Source organism: Dipteris shenzhenensis, chromosome 3 (genome assembly GCF_047967505.1).
Source record: "Dipteris shenzhenensis isolate YYH24624 ecotype China chromosome 3, Dip_SZ_1.0, whole genome shotgun sequence".
Taxonomy (NCBI): Eukaryota; Viridiplantae; Streptophyta; class Polypodiopsida; order Gleicheniales; family Dipteridaceae; genus Dipteris; species Dipteris shenzhenensis.
This window is the reverse complement of record NC_141598.1, coordinates 57,606,695-57,624,178: the sequence shown is the minus strand read 5'-3', so window position 1 is coordinate 57,624,178 and position 17,484 is coordinate 57,606,695. Positions and strand designations below refer to the sequence as shown.

General features: G+C 41.0%; 2 protein-coding genes across 2 annotated transcripts in view; both read right to left on the bottom strand.

The window, feature by feature from the left end:
• Positions 1 to 529: 529 nt before the first annotated feature.
• Positions 530 to 2,641, bottom strand: LOC147904063 (protein transport protein sft2-like). Its single transcript, XM_087372688.1, has 4 exons — positions 2,178 to 2,641; positions 1,615 to 1,882; positions 1,320 to 1,424; positions 530 to 1,215 (listed from the first exon to the last, which is right to left on the bottom strand). The coding sequence occupies exons 1-4, from the start codon at positions 2,396 to 2,398 to the stop codon at positions 1,105 to 1,107; spliced, it is 705 nt and encodes a 234-aa protein (XP_087228814.1). The 5' UTR covers positions 2,399 to 2,641; the 3' UTR covers positions 530 to 1,104.
• A 12,879-nt stretch (positions 2,642 to 15,520) lies between these two features.
• The window catches only part of LOC147904062 (putative pentatricopeptide repeat-containing protein At3g11460, mitochondrial), a 32,499-nt gene continuing 30,535 nt past the window's right edge, over positions 15,521 to 17,484 (bottom strand). The window contains exon 6 of the mRNA XM_087372380.1: positions 15,521 to 17,435. Coding sequence (XP_087228506.1) covers positions 15,945 to 17,435 — 1,491 coding nt within the window. The 3' untranslated portion in view covers positions 15,521 to 15,944. The remainder of the gene's footprint in view (positions 17,436 to 17,484) is intronic.

The following is a 17,484-nucleotide window of genomic DNA, read 5'->3' as shown; positions in this document are numbered from 1 at the left end:
ATCTCTCTCTTACATGCAGGCACATGCGAGCCCACAACATAAACCAATGCTTGGCATGGCAGTACCCATTTCAGTGGCAAAAAATTAAGTATAATCATATATGTATATATATATATATGCATGCTCACAATCTCTCTCTTACATGCAGGCACATGCGAGCCCACAAACATAAACCAATGCTTGGCATTGCCGTAGCCTATTCAGTGGCAAAAAGGTAAGCATAATTGTGCACATGCGAAAATCCCTCATAGATTGCTGCCTATGTGCCATGGCACACCAGCTCTCCACCCAAAGCTCTCTCTCTCTCTCTCTCTCTCTCTCTCTCTCTCTCTCTCACACACACACACACACACACACACATTTTTAAGAGTAAATACTGTATATTATTAGTGGGAAACCCCAAAAGGAAGGTTAAAACCCACAGAAAATACAAGCAGTAAAAGGTAAAGCCTCAGTGAAGAGACTACCTACCTACCATCAAAGGTTGGAACTTGATGGAAAGAACATAACTAGCAAACAATGCAGACTTGGTGTCCACCTCAGTGTAGGTCACGCTTAACAGGTGCACTCCACTGTTCTAGAAGTCAACTTCTTTACTACCAAAAACCACATTCAAAATGACTAAGAAACTTTGTGCGTCCTGAAATGAGGAATCCATAAACCAAGCCTAAACTACAAAAACTCAACTATGAGGTAAGATGCTGACACCTAAGTCAGAACTGCACCCATTCACTGGCATCAATGTGTACTGTACCCTTTCACTCAAGTTGTGCTCTACTTATTTTTAAAGATGTGCATGAATTGAATGCATCACATCTGAATTTCAGAAAGATCGCCAAATCCAAAGGGCACTACAGCTACCAATTGTATCAATATTACACTTGGACAGCCCGAAGCACTCACAAAAAGAGGCCTCATAACAGTGTCGTTCATTAAGCTACTACAGCATCGTATCTTTACGCATATTCTGTAGTCATGTTGACAACGTATGTTGCTGCTAGCCTAAAGGCTAAGCGTGTATTCATATAGCCAACTAATAATGCAGTTGAAATCAGTCCACAGTCACAACAGCTGTTCTCACCTATACAAAAAATTTGCGGGGTTTCACCGGCCAAAACATTTCAAGACAGAAGAAGTCACCATTGATGAAAGGAAGCGCATTCCTGCTGAGCCCCCAGGAAAGTAAGATATCACGTAGTACAACAGTGCGAAAACCTGTATAATAGCCTCTTTAGTTCAACACAAACTAAGGAAGGAAAGCTTTCACACGAGTAGAATAGCTATAACTTGACAGCATCATGCTCTTTATTATGACTTACTTGAACTCCTGAGAAGATTACAGACAGGATATAGCTTTTTAGAACCATAGAAACATATACTGTAGCCACCATGCTTGTAACAAAGCCAGCAGTGAATGGGAGTCTCTGCGACAGTGAAAAGATCAATTTAAAAATTTATGCCAGAATGGAATCAAGAAGTTCGACACCCTAGTCATTTTAAAAAAGTTGTACAACAGGTCGAACATCCAGCACAGATCAACGAAAACAGGGGATGCATCTACTTTGGCTGTGAAAAATGTTATAACAAAGCAATAACATGAGCACAATGCCTTACCTCTTTGGATGTCATATGAGACAGTTGAGTACGTGGACCCTTGAGGACAAAAAAAGCACCCACGATGAAGAGGCAACCCAATGTAAAGCAGATGGCAAATTTCTGTGGGAAAACAACCATCACTGGAAGAAACATGGTAAATGCAATGAAGATAAAAAAGACTCCTGTGGCCAGCATAAGCCCAAAGTACAAAATAGCCTTCCTTGAGGGCATGCTACTAGCTGCTGTCTGTACATTTCCAGGAAGCTCTCGCACACCTTTAGAGACCCTGCCATTGACTACCTATTAGTGCTAACGTTTTAGCAAATTACCTACTAGCCCTGATTGCAGAGTAGTATGAATTGTCGACCAACGGGTAGAATAGATTATGAAAACATCTAGCGCCCTTTTGAATTAAACATTAAAGTGTTGGAAATATACAGATGCTTTATGCCTAGCCAGATTTTCTGGCGATTTGTTTGAGTGGGTCAATCCAATTGAAACCAACTGGGTAGATCTACTGCATTAACGTATGGGTTGATAGACATGGTCCTCGAACCTTGACACCAGGCGAACCCACTTACGTGCTGAATGCGCCAAGCAGCGTATCGTTGGCTGACTTGAGCAGAGGTGCAATAGATTCAGGCACAGCGGCTTCCAGATCCAGACCCAACGAGGTTTCTTGCGTCCTGGCTGCGGCATAAGAGTTCCAATCTGCGAGCAAAGAGGAGGGCTCTTGATTCCCCCCACTCCCAACGTTACCGCTGGGACCACCGGAGAACCAACCCTGCATCATGCTTTGCATCTCTCTCCAGGACGTGGTAAGGTTCGCCAGGTTTGACAGGCTCTCTGGTGACCACGGAACCGATATCGCGCCAGTCTCTCGGAGCTAGGAAGGCGTCGCAATTCCGATACACAATCGATCCCGCCCTTCAAAGGGTTCAAAAGATCGCTTTCTGTCTGCTAGCGCGCAACGCTTTCTTCTCATCATCAAGGAGAGCAATGATCGTTCGTCTGCGGAAAGATCGGTGAGCTGCAAATTTCTTATACAAATTTTCAACGACGAGAAACTTGTCACCAAACCACACCCGGTTTAACCATCTAACCTAACCTTACACCCCCTCATGGGGTAAGTAGTGAAAGGCCGGCTCGTCTAACCACCAGTGGCCTCTACCCGGCCCCGAAGACTCGTGGCCTCTCGGATAAAGGTCGACTCGTGGCCTCTACTCATTGTCAAAATTATCGAGGCAAGAAGGGTTTTTTTTTTGGAAATATACTCTCATGTGATGGGAGTGGGAAGAAAATTTGGACACATTATTAGTCCTGGACATCTTCGCCGTGATGTGATTGGCAAATTGGAAGTTTAAGACATGTCATCAAACTCGAATCGCCCACCATCTCTGAATATTATAGGCAATTGATCTAAGAGTCAGGATCTCTCCTCCAAATCCCGGCAACTTTGACGGAACAAACTAGCTACATGCAACCACTATCCATGAGGCTAATGGCTCCATCGTCGGTATAATGCTGGCCTAGTAACTCTCACGCTATCCCATGATAGATCACCATTTTGAAAACATTGCTCTTACTTTAACATGAGCCAATACACGTCATGGCAAGGCAACAAAACGATGAGTAATATCATTGTTTTTTTTTCCCATGAAGGTGCCGGCTTTTATTAATGGGGGTGTCAGTCCCCAAAAAAAGTAATATCATTGTTTGACATGGCAAACTAAAGTGTTGATTTTTGGGTGATGTTTTTTAAAAACCTTAAATTGAGCTGTAATGCTTCTTAATTAATTTCTCAAGGGGGTCATTAGAAAATATGTAGCCCTAGCAACATGTGTTCAAGAAGAGGAGTTCTTTAAATACCACTTTTCACAAAAAGCTTACATACATAACGAGTTTATTTATTCATCTTCAAACTTTCTCCTTGAACGCAAGTGGTATCAAAGATTTTAACATGACCTCCTTGAGATTGCTTATTTCTCTATGAAAAGTTACCATTAAAATTGAATTGATGTCAATCATTAGCATTTGTGTAGACATCCAACCAATTGATTGTAGCTGTAAATAATGGGTCCTTCTTTTTCGAAGGTCCTGATCATACAGTACCAAGGCGAGAACCCTCTTCTATGGAGTAGGATCCATATGCCTAGCTCCTCATCTACCCAAATTGCACTTTATCTAGATGGTGGTTTCTACCCTGTGGTACCCCCTTGTACTTATGGGCTTGGATTGTTGCCCACGTATTGAGGTTCTAGCACCCTCCCTCAATCCAAGCACAAGTGGTATATGTTCCCCCTTTTTTTGAAATCGTGTGGGTGTGCAACAGGAGCCACCATCACTACTACCAATGTGCTTTCTCTACACGAGTAGCATGACCTGTCTCCAACGGGTTAGGAAACTTGGATCGCTAAAGGTTTCTTGTCATTGGTTCTATTTTTCACCATTGCTCCTGTTCTCACTCATTATTTTGCCTTCCCTCCACACTCTCCTATTACCAACCCCTCCTTGTTGCAACTGCTCTCTTAGATCCCGTCATCTTTGCCCACCACCCATCCTCGTGGCTACTCTCTCAACACCCCTCACCTTCGCTCCACCTCCCCCTATCCTCTATGGCTACTTGTTCTCCCTCAGCTCCTCTCTTCTTATGGCTACTCCCTCACTCCTTCAACCCCACCTCCACTCACCCCCACCCCTTAGCTACTCTCTCGGCCCCCTCACCCTTTGAACCGCGTTTCCCTCCCCACTCCTTGTGGGCTATCCCCCTTACATTTGCTCCAACTCCACCTCTCCTCTCCTCACCTTTGCTCCACCTCCTCATCCCCTCTCCTCCTAGCATGGCTAATCCTTCAGTCCCTCACCTCTGATCCCCCCCCCCCCCCCTCATGGGTGCTCTCTACGGCCTCCTTACCTTCGCTCCACCTCCCCCTCCCCCCTTTTGGTGGCTACTCCCTTAGCTGCTTGACCTACACTCACCATCCTTTCTGTGCATCTACTCTCTTATCCCCCGGCTTTGCTCCACCTCACATCTCCTTATGGTTGCTCCCTTAGCCCCTCGCATCTCCTTTCCCTTAGCCCCTCATCTTTGCTCATCACCCCCTCCTCCCGCCCTTCGCCCCTCTCCTTGCAGTTGCTCCCCCTTGATGCCATCCTCACTCACCCATCTACAACTCTCCACAGTTTTTCTATCACCAACCCCTCCTTGTAACTTCTCTCTTAGACCCCCTCAACTTTTCTCACCACCCCTTCTCATGGCTACTCTTTCAACATCCCTCACCTTCCTTCCCCTCTCATCATGATTGCTTGCTCCCCCTTACTTCCCTTTCCTTGTGGCTACTTGTTCCCACTCCTCACTCACCCATTCCACGACGCCTCTTGTAGCCACTACCCAACTCTCCCCTCACCTAAAGATAATCTTCTTGTCTTCTTGTAACTTGTAGGTGAGCAAGGAGAACTATTAAAAAGGTGGGGTAGTCATTGTTGTATTGTCATTGCCAATCCCATAGCTACTCTCTCTAAGCTTTGCAGTAGCTGATGGTGAGCTCGGCATGCTCCTTGTAGCTTCCTCCCATCTCCTCCCATCATTAAAATCCTTCTTTTATGCTTTGTAGCCCTCAAATCTTCTATCTTTTGGCTCATCTGCTGCAATCCCTTTACCCCTTTGGTAGCTAGAATCAAAGCATTTTTATATAATTCAAAGTACACATACCAAGAAATCCATGTTGGGACATACAATGCAGTGGGTGCATGCATCCAACAGTTTTTGTAATAGTGTCAGGATCAATTTAGATCCATATGGTCGAAATTCATAGTAGTAGAGAGTTTTTGCATAAGGGGACAGGGCTCAATTAGAATTTTTGGCAATGTTTGAGATAAATCAAATGCAGATGGTCGAAAATCATAGTAGTGGACGGTTTCTGCATAATGCTTGACAAGGGGACGATTGAGGGAGCAAGAGAAGAGAGACAACATGGAATGTTGCACAACAATGGAATTGCACAACCTTCAAATTTCACTCTCACTTTTTGACTCCTTCCTAGCATTGCAACAGTGGTAGCCGCAACATGCTCCTCTCCCCCTTACATTCATCAACCATCTTTGCATCACCAATTCTCCATACCTGCACTCTTGGTTATCTTTTTGTCTTCTTGTGTCAAGGCAAGGCACAAAGAAAACACAAGGATGGAGCAACATGTTGCATGCCCTTTAAGTGACATGTGGCACCTCACAAATAAACATCTATAGATATAGATGCGCATGCAAATAGACACAGGACAGACACACACAATAGCTAAAACGTAGATTATGGTGATTTTGAATTACCTAGGCATAGATTCATTGAATCCTTTCTAAAATTGTAACAGCCCTTTGCCTTTGCTTAGATCCCTTCTTTGCATGCAATGAGACTATCTTATTGCTCACCCTCCTACTATAATTTGTGCAATTGCATCAATATTCTCTAGAGATTTAGCATAATATTACTCTAGGTGATCTTTTGTGCAATGCACATAGCCTTGTGTTCAATGTCACATAGCAATCCCCTTGAGAATGAAAAAATTGATAATGTCTATTGCATCCACTCAAACTAATCATTAAAACTTTGCCTAGGTATTGTTTGTACGTGCTTTAAATCACACCAATGGCAAAAGGACCTACCGTAACCCATATCAATAGGCAATGTCCCTTCATTTCTCACACAAAAAATCACATTGTGAAGCTAAGAGCTTCAACTTGGAAGCCAAAAACAATATGGGGATGCCATTAGTTAGTGGTCTGCACAAAACATTTTCTTTTGGGCTTGTATCTAATTTGGGGAGTGTCAGAGGCAAAGATCAAGCTATCAATTCAGGAGCTAAACTTGATTTCACTAGGGGTCTCTAAATTGCTCGAGGCCTTTCTAAATTGCTCGAGCACTTTCTCTCACAAAATCACATTGTGAACCTAGGAACTTCAACTTACAAGCTAAAAACAATATGAGGGTGCAATTAGTATGCTTGTATAGCGATCTGCACTTAACATTTTCTTTGGTGCTTTCATTCGTTTTGCAATTTGGACTTAGAGTCTCTTCAAATATGAATGACAAAGAATTATTACTACCCCAATGAGCCTTTTCAAATATGAATGACAAAGAATTATTACTACCCCAATGAGTGGCAACCCATTTCTTTGTGACCTTTCCAATTATTGCGAACCTTGAAGAGGCTATGCAAAATTTGTGTAGTGTGAGGTAAAGATATTGTTATAAACCAAACCATGAGGAAAGTAATATGCATTAATATTAGGGTTCACATCTAATTCTTCATCTTGAATTCCAAATCAAGTGGCAGACCCTACCCATGAAAAGATCTCTCTCTCTCTCTCTCTCTTCCCTCCAATCCTCCTTGCAAAGCTAGACATGCAAAAACACTACCACTTCCTTGGCTGCCCATATTCCTAGGTGTCCCATATGCATGCTTGTGATCACATTCTCTGTGTGTGTGTGTGTGTGTCACGAACCGGTTGGAGGATGCACATGTATGAAAGAATGATACATAATGTGAGAAGCATTGGCCCTCCAAATGGGGTGGAAGGAGTGCCCACATGAGCGTATATTTGCTATGACCCACTAGATGCTCATGCCATTCCACATACCACATATGAATGCATAATGCCTCATGCACACACTCCATGCATACGAGAGGTCACAACCTCTCATGCCTCTTGGGATCCATCCCTTGGGCATACCCCATTATTCTACCCTTAGCCTATGACACTTTATGCCTACCATTTATTAATTCTTACCCATGCATTCCTACCCATTCCTATCCTAGGACCTACATGTGTGAGTGCTCCATTTATATTAATAAATTAACATATCCAATGCATTATCAATATGGCATTTAGCCATTTAAACCTACCTAGCCTACCTTCTAATTATTACATTTGATCATTCTAGCGTAATACATTCTAGTTCTAAAAATCATTTCATGACTCTCTCTCTCTCTCTCTCCCTCATATTTGTCTTGTATTCAAAAAATGTGTTTTGGTCTACTTCTTCAACGCTAGTCTGAATGCCATCCCAAACATTTTTTGTCCTCATTGTTGCATGCCAATTCTTCACTGCCATAATATTTTTGCCTCCAATGAACAACATTTCTACCTTTCAACAACACAAAGTTGCTGAAATGTATCAAATGAACGTAATAAATCATAGGCTACAATATTTATTTGACGATTGGTTATTCACGAATCTATTGAGTGGCATAGGCATTGGGATCTGAAGCACATAAATTCATAACCAATTTAATTTGCCAATGTGCCTTGTAAATCGGTGATGCGTCATCTTTAGGTTAGATCAGTGCAGTGGTGCGAATCAGTACTACTATTATGATCTCTAAATGTTTTGTGCATATGCATCAAAGCAAAGCCACCATAGTGAATGTCGGTCTTTATATCCCGCATGGTAGAGCAAAGCAAAAATTGGCACTTGAATATGGAGCTCAGGAAGCCCTGCTAACACATTTGATGTTCCCGATCGTGAAATCACGTCGGTCCACAACCAATATGTCCAATAGTACCTTCATCGTTGGAAGCTTAGTTCCTCTCTTTTTTAACAACCATCACTCTTCTAAGATTGGTCCTATGATTCACAAAAGATACATAGAATGGCTCTACTTTCCAGTACCAAAATCAGATGCTACTACAATTCCACCAACTCGGTGTGGCGAAGATGGATAGCGCCCTCTTGAGCCTTGTTTTGAGGGAATGTGAACAGGGCATGAAGGACAGAGAGAAGGTGAGAACAATGGAGGGGGAGGACAAAGAGGGGGAAGGAGAGGCGCCACCACCAAGAAGAAGGGAGAAGCTGAGAGATGAAGGATGGGAGGAGCAGTTAGAGAGAAGGAAGGGCAAGGAGAGGCGTGGATGGAGAGAGATGTGAGCATGCAACATCACGCTTGATACCAATTCAACAATTCAAAGGTGGCCCAACAAATTGGGTAATGTGTACCATGGGTTGTGTGGTGTGGGTACTTAACACATTACCTGCCTAGCCACCGAGGAGAGCTTACTGCCTAGAGGTGAGAGCTCTCTTCTATGGAGTAGGACTTGTATGCCTACCTCCTCATCAAACTACATTGCATGTCGGATCATCTATATGGGGGTAGCCCCTTATGTTTATGGGCTTGGATTACCCATTGGACCTCATATTTGGCTCTATTAGTGCTTACATAAACATTAATGCTTGCATGTGAAAAGCTTTCATTGAAATCAATAAAATTGAATACAAGCATTGCAACAACACCACCCAATCATGTAGTAGAGTAATTCACGCTTGAAAATCATGCTTGCTTTTGAAATGGAGTTTGATAATTTCATTATAGAGCACGTAAATGTAGTATAGTAAACATCTTCACCAACACTATATTAAAGTTAAGCCATTTCATGATTTTAGCAATTCAAAAGAGACAATTGCTTGCGATATGTTGCTAAATGATTATAGATGTATACAATTCACATTCTTCACGTGGTGCCAAGTAATCTTGACAAATTGAAGCTTGCAGACCCATTGAGATGTCAAAGAAGTGCATTGAAATGGCTAGTTGAAGATAAACGAGCAATCTTGCCAATGAGTCTTGCCAAAATGAAGACAACCATTTCAAAATCAAATGCAACCATTTTGAAATATATCTTCAAGAACCATAAATTCTGTTGTTTTGTATTATTAAAATCTAAGTTGAAGTTACTAAATTGGAACTCTCGAAGGGATTGCTGAAGACTAATACATGGTATCATAATCATCTTGCTAAAAGAATACCAAAGGTGAAGATAGAAAAAAGTGAAAGAAGCATGATGCAATAAAATGTCATGTAGCAAATAAGGAGTTCTCACATAAGGAAAGATAATAAAATAAATATTTGCAATTCTAAATACATCTTTAAGCTCTTTCTATTCAAGTTTGTGGGAAAAATTAAATTCTAGTTGAGAGACAATGTCAAATGAAAGAACTCAAGATAGACATCAATAAAAACAAGGAGGAAAGATGCATTTAAAAATATACGAGAGTAGTTTGCATGGCTTATCTATGCCTATTAGTGCAAACATTGATGACTAATGGCAAGCTGATCTAGACTATTATAAGTTGAGTTCTTGTTAAAAATATAACTATATCAATTGGCATTAGATTCATATTTTATGTGTTTTCCATAGTATTAATGAATTTTAAGAATAACTTGGCGTAAATGACAAGGAAATTGAACTATTAACATTAGCAATAACACACTCAAGTTGTACACTAAGGGTCACTGTTGAAATCAACCAATAATGAGCTCTAGTCCAAACATAAAGTTTGTGCTTATTTGAGAAATAGTTCATTGAAATGTCGAAAGAAAAAAATCCGAGAAAAAAGCTACCTAGAAAAGAGGATACAAACCTTGAATTGAGAGATGTTCATAACACAGAAAAATTTCCTACCTTCCAAAGGCAAACTCCTCCATGATTCAAATGAATCTCAAGAGAAAATTGTTGGACCTTTGCATGTGGCCATAACCAGTCATTCAAGAGAGAACTTGCTTTCTTAGGACCATTGAGAAGGCATGAGAGATGTGCTCCGACTCCATAGTTTCAAAGTAAATAATGAAAGAAAACAACTTGATGTTGTCACTATGTATAGAAAAGCACACGAAAATATTCTTTTACCTATCGTGCAGACAAAATATCCCTTTCAAAGGTCTTCAAATCATTCGTAGCCCATTCAATTGACAAATCTAATTGCCACAATATACTTGGATATATAGATTTTATGCTAGCGGGCCAGTAATAAGCCCATATGTGTGCTTTTATTGTACATGTCAAAAACCTTCAGTACAATGTAAAAGTTTTTGTAACATTGCTTGAGAACTATAATAAACTGCTTTATTTCTTGAAAATTGGATACAAATGTAAATAGGACTTCATGTATTCTAAACTTACCATATTGGACCCCGCGTTCATTGTGATACTTGTTGCATAAGTTGAATGGGAAATACTCACTTACCACCAACAACAAATGTAACATTTCGTAAGAACAATATATGCTATGATGGCTGAGTGATGGCTAGGAAGGCTTAGGATGCACTCCCTCATTTGTTCTCCTTGTCACAAATTTCTAAAATAGTTGTTAAAATTATAGATGTCATGTCTTGCGAAGCATCTCTTTCTCTTGCAATTTTCCTTATGTTTAGCTACCATTAATATGGTAGATTTATGGTATGCCTATTTTTATGCATCATCAATTATACCTTATAGACTAGATCTATCCTCTCCTTCTTTTTAATGTATGTCTAGTGATAATCTACTCACCACTATGGGAAAAAATTTAGTCACAATGATTTTGTTAGTCATTGTAGTTTAATGGAACGGTTCTTGATATCATAAAATTTAGTAAAAGATATTATCTAAGAGAGACTAACCAAATGACCTCATAACAAAGAACGCATTAAGTCAACACTAAGCATTCAAAAGTATGGATAAACTTATACCCCAAGATAACATTTCCAAACATTATCATGCCAAGAAGGATAGAAAGCAGCGTCGACTATTGCAAGCTAAAAGAGCAGACCATCAAAGACCCATTGTTGTTTGGTTCACACGGACACCATCCTAGACAAAGTAGTAGGGCATGCAATGCTCATTCAATAACATATACAAGGGTATAATTAGATAACACTTTCTAGGAAGATTAGGAAAAGATGACTGATATTGAAAAGTTTAATGGGATGGTTCTTGATATTGGAAAGTTTAGTACAAGATAGTAGCTAAGAGAGACTAACCAAATAGCCTCATAACAAAGAACACAGCTACCCCAAGAGAACATTTCCATTGTTATCATGCCAAGAAGAATAGAAAGCAGCATCGACTATTGCGAGCTAAAAGAGTAGACCATCAAAGACCCATTGTCATTCGGTTCACACGGACACCATCTTGGACAAAGTAGTAGGGCACGTGATGCCCATTCAAGAATGGATATAGGGGTATAATTAGATAACAATTTCTAGGAAGATTAGGAAAAGATGACTGAATGGGAGGCATATTATGTAAAGTGATGACATTCGGGTTGAAGAATGCACAGGCGATGTTTCAATACTTCATGGTAGAAACCTCCTGAGAGTACATCATCAAATTTTTTGCAATAACCTTACATGATTTCTCGATCTAAAACATGAAGCAGACACACTTGGAATGTGCAAAAGGTGTTTCAAAATGCAGGGAGACACGAATGTGCCTCAACGCATACAACAGTGTGTTCTATGTGTTCTCAAGAGTATTGTTGGGACTCAAAATTTCATTGAAGGTATCATAACCAAAAAATCCAAGATTGATGCCATTCAAAATATGGAGTCAAAAAATGCCAAGCAAGTATGCTTATTTGCGAGTTTCCTTTGATTCCATAGATTCTTCATACAAATGTTTGTAAGAGAAGTTGAACCACTCTATTGGCTAACAAGAGCAAATACGAAGTTTGAATAGAGTGAAGTGTTCGAGAGCTTGCAACAGGCAATCGCAATAAAGGCCCCTATCCTAAAAAAGCCAGACTAGAATTTGCTTCCACGTTCATGTAGATGCATTTGGGAGGGCCATTGGGTTGATTTTGGCTTAGTCAGATGGGAACCTGGATGTCTTGATCTTCTATGTGAGTCACATGTTGTCATTGGAGGACATTAACAATTCATTAATTAAATGGGAAGTCCTAAGGATGGTATACAGTGACAAAAAATGTTGATACTATCTTAGGCAACCATCCATCTTCTACATGGATCATTAGGCATTGCTTTACCCCTCATAAAGAAATCAATTATGAAGCTTTGTTTGATCCAATGGATGCTCTTGCTTCAAGAGTTCAACTTTAAGATGATCTACAAACCTAGTTTGTCACACTATGGAGATGATCACTTGTCTTGCATCGAAGATAAGAAATCCAACAAAGGAATCGACGAGGGGAGTAACTCCTTCACCTGTCAATATTGCGTACCACATGCCCAAGATAGCCCTGCTGCGCTACACGACAAGAGTAGAGCAACGAGAGGTCCCAACTATTAAAAGACTTCGATACATGTAAGAAACACAAGACCCGCAAATGTTAGGAGTGTAAGGTTGGGCGAATACGACATAATGGCACTTACCTTTTTTATGGATAGGTGCGAATGATTGTAAATGCAATGGATAGTACCCACTACGAATGTTAGAACGTCATATATATAAGGATTCTAGCCTAGGAGTTAGGGTCATTTTATTGCTAAAAAGACACGTGTGTGTGTGTGTTTTTTTTTATATTAAAAAAGTCATATCAATAATTGAGCCATACAATTAATTCCATCAATTGGATAAAAAGTAAAAAAAGAAAAACATATAAGGAAAAAATATTTGAGATATCTATATATACCTTGGTAAGACAAGAATTTGAGACATCTAAGTTGAAAAATGCAACAGCTAGAGTTTGCAAAATTTTTTATCAAAATTAAGAATTTTTAATAATATTGAGTTTGACAAACACAATATTGAAAAAAGATGTCGAATTCTTAGGCAGTCCAGGTATTGAGGTGAGGGTCCACTTACCCGATACCATTTCCAATTGATTGTGCAGCTCTTTCTTCCTCGCTTGCAATTCACTTTCTCACTGTACATTTTTTCACACTTGTTCGCTACTATGGAGTGAACGCCCCCTGGTTATCTAGAAAATTCACATTGCCACACACACCCAGAGCAAAATGAAGGGCTACGGGATGAACTGAGGCACTAGCACCCAATACCACAATTCTAACAAAGGCTTCAAATTTGGGGTTGAGCCAAATGGCGTAGTTTTTGGGTTCCAAGATGTCAAATATTCTGATCCCAAAGTTTCAAGGTTTCACATTTTGCATTCTAGGTTCCAAGTTTCGAGTTCTTGGTGTCGGCGGGTCTTAGGCCAAAACCACCACAAATGTATACACATCAATGAGGGGCTCTCAATTTCTAACTCAAGTATGGAATGCATTGGTTCCATGCATCATATTTTAGTCTCCAATCAACAATAATCAAACTCTCTCTCTCTCTCTCTCTCTCTCTCTCTCTCTCTCTACCTACTTCCCTCTTCCCCCAAATGATGCATCACCCTTCTAAAATCACGTCCCCATTTAACATCATAATCCATCTATTTGCTCAACAAATGACCTTATTAAGACACATGTAATTTAAATTGAGACCAAAATTCAAGGAATATAAATTGTTATCTAATTACAAACACATACATATGAGCAAAATGCAGCAATGCACATACAACAATATGCAAATTGACGAACAACGTACATAGGCCTCATGCTACTTATTAAGAAATAATTTCAAAGAATACTTATTAAGAAACAATTTTGAGAGAAAACAGTACATGTTATTCAATTCACTAAAACTTCAAAAAAAAATCAACTTCAGAGGCAATGTGCTTGAGTACATCATGTACACTCTTGTTCTTCCACTGACACCCTCGTTCTAGCGCCTTTGCCAACCATATCAACTCCTATATCCTATTCTAGTCCAAGTCAGCCCTAGTATTATGATGATTTTGGCACCAAGACATTATGAGTGCATAGACCTTGTTCCATTACTCACCCAAGGACCCATTAGAAGACAATTTGCAGTTCCCCTACTGTTGCGCAGTGCTTGGAGTTGACACTTTGTTCCAACATTGGTCTAGAGTGAGTTGGAATTCAATCAAGAAGCTCTACCGTATTGTTCCAAAACATCACCACTACTAGGGTCTCCCTTGTCAACATTTGGGGTTTTATGGAGTTGTGGTTGACAGTTCTTTGGTTTTTCCAGTGTGGTTGTTGACTCTTGTTTGCATAGTGGTTTTGGTTTGAGTTGGAGTTGGTTTGCTATATCAGTTTGTGGATACTGATGCTATTTACCATGACATGATTGTGTGAGTGTCTACATTGGGAGAATTGCTTGAGTCTCTTGATGATTCATACTAGAGTCCATGCTTTTGGCTGACTTTGGGCACTTGCTTCAGTATCTTGTGGAGATACATACTCTTGGGCTTCACCAGGAACCTTTGGAGAATTCTAAAATGTTTTATTAGTATTTTTGCACTCCTATTCCAAGGAAATTACCATTCTTATCAAGGTATCTCAGACATGACCATCATAGTTGGATACGTAAGGCTGGTCAACAGTGCAATGGCTACTTGTTGGTCTTAGGTTGATTGCATAAGGAGAACAATAACAGGACCAGGTTCTTTGTTTTAACACAGGTTGCCTTGAACATCTCTCTTCAGCATATCATATATGACAGCCCTCTTCAATCCTAGGCTAGCAAGAGAAGCAAGAATCTCCTCAAATGTCCAGACATGTATTTGTTCTGGCATTCAGAATTCTGGCCTTGAACAACTACAGTCAGCTGGCACCCAATAATCACTTGACTGAACTCTCGAACACTCGATAAAAGGGCTATCAAGATTTGTAGCTTTGCCATGGCCCAGCACATCTCTGCTCAGAAAAGCATACCCTTTGCTGGACAAACCCCAAGGAGAGGGACAACTGTCAACCCCACATAAGGGCATTTTTATCCTTGAAAGAGTGAATGGAACTTGCATCTCTCAAAACTATATTCATTGTTCTACTGTTGTGATTAGAGCCATGACTCTACAATCCGTCCAAAATGAAGGACCTTTATGGCTGGTCTGGATGTCTCTACATTTGATTGATAGAAGCACAAGCAATAGCCAGTTTCTTACCATGGCCACACTCCATATTTCCTCTATAATTGTGTCTTCACACCAGGCATGCATCTTCCTGCATTCTGAAAGATAATCTTTCAGCTTAGCATATCTTTTCTTTTGGAATGTCCCCTATGTAAGCACCATTACCCTAACATCAGACCACCAAACCTTTCAGCTTAGCATATCTTTTCTGCATTCTGAAAGATTATCTTCCTGCATTCTGAAAGATAATCTTTCAGCTTAGCATATCTTTTCTTTTGGAATGTCCCCTATGTAAGCACCATTACCCTAACATCAGACCACCAAACCCGTCCTGGGCATTGGCTTTCCAAAAAGGCTCTCATATGTGCAAAACAATATTTTGGTGGCCATCTTTTCAAATCCAAGAATGTTTTCTCAGATGCATGTGTCTTCTCAAAAGCATGAATTGAGGTACAAGTATTAGCCAGTTCTCAATGCATCCACATTCAGCATTGCCTATTTCTTGTATTACAGGGTCCAAAGCAGGCACACAACCTTCATTTCTCCTATCCTCTGCCCGAAATGCAGTTAAGTTCAGGCCACCAGCTTATATATATATGTGTGTGTTTTAAGTATGCCGATCCATGATCACAAACGCTTGCATGAATAAATAAAGTCAGCCCAACTCTTCTTCTATGCTTGAGCAAGCCATCTGCCTCATTAACTCAATCTTATCACGGTCCTCCTGCATCTGAGCATCGGCATATATGTGTGCCATTAACATGTACGCTGCAGAAATTTTTTCATCTAATCTCGCCACATTTTCGAAGGCTTGCCTTCCAACCTCTACATTTTTCCATATTCGGCAAGCACCCAGCACGGACTTCCAAATCACAACGTTAGGCTGGACATGCATCTTCTTGACCATGGCCATTGCCTCATCTACTCGGCCAGCACGGCCAAGGAGATCAATCATGCAAGCATAGTGCTCAATGGTTGGAGCAATGCCATAGCGGTTGACCATAGCCTGAAAGCACTCCTGGCCCTTGTCCAATAGACCAACATGACTACATACACTAAGAACACCAAGAAATGTGACACCGTCTGGCTGTATGCCTTCCCACGCCATTCTCTCAAACAAATGAAATACGAGTTCACTTTCTCCCTGGCGGGCATATCCTGCAATCAATGCAGTCCATCCTACAACTTCCCTTGTGGGCAAGGCATCGAATAACAGTCGGGCATCAACCATGCTGCCACATTTAGCATACATATGAATAAGACTGGTCGCTACAATTCCTATAGTCTCAAAACCAGCCTTGCTAGCTTGAAAATGAAGTTCATTGCCAATTTTCAGAGCTGCTGTGTTGCCACATGCTTTGATAATGGCAGCAAACGTGAGGATATTAGGTGAGGGGCCTTGCCGTTGCATTTGTGCATAGAGTCTAAAGGCGTCCTCACTTTCTTGCTCAGCATACCCTAGGATCATGGTAGTCCACGTTACCACATCACGATAAGGCAATTCATCAAAGACACGCTGTGCATCCTCCATGCTCCCGCACTTTGCATACATAGTCACCAAGGCGGTTCCTGCGAATGCATCTGACTCAAAGCCACTCTTTACTAGTTGGGAGTGGACGGCTCTACCTTTAACAAGGCATCCTATTTTCATAGGTTTCCCTTCAGCTTGCTTGCCCTCTTCTAGCGCTGCCAGGCTGCTACAAGCCTTCAATGCACCAACAAAGGTTCGATTATCCTGTTTGACACCTTCATGAAGCATCCGCTCATACAGTGTCAAAGCCAACACACCATCGTCTTGCTCAGCATACCCGAGGATTATGCTATTCCACGTAACCACGTCATGATGAGGCAATTCCTCAAAGACACGCCGTGCGTCCGCTATGCTCCCAAAATTTGCATACATAGTCACCAATGCGGTTCCCACGAATGCATCTTTCTCAAAGCCACTGCTTACTATTTGGGAGTGTATGGCTCTGCCTTTATCCACTCGCCCTATTCTTCTGGATTTACCTTCACACTGCGTGTCGTCTTCCGGTAATACCAGGCTACTGCAAGCCTTCAATACGCCCACGAAGGTTCGATCGTCAGGCTGGGCACCTTCCTGGTGCATCCGCACATACAGCTCCAAAGACCGCGCACCCTCTTCCTGCTTGGCATACCCAAGGATCATAATGTTCCACGACACCACGTCACGC

Excerpts from the sequence above, each read along its gene's own strand:
- LOC147904063 (XM_087372688.1), bottom strand. The coding sequence starts at position 2,398 with ATGCAAAGCATGATGCAGGGTTGGTTCTCCGGTGGTCCCAGCGGTAAC. Across the intron at positions 1,883-2,177 it reads CTGCTTGGCGCATTCAGCAC|GGTCTCTAAAGGTGTGCGAG; the intron begins GTAAGTGGGTTC and ends AGTCAATGGCAG. Across the intron at positions 1,425-1,614 it reads CTCATATGACATCCAAAGAG|AGACTCCCATTCACTGCTGG; the intron begins GTAAGGCATTGT and ends TCACTGTCGCAG.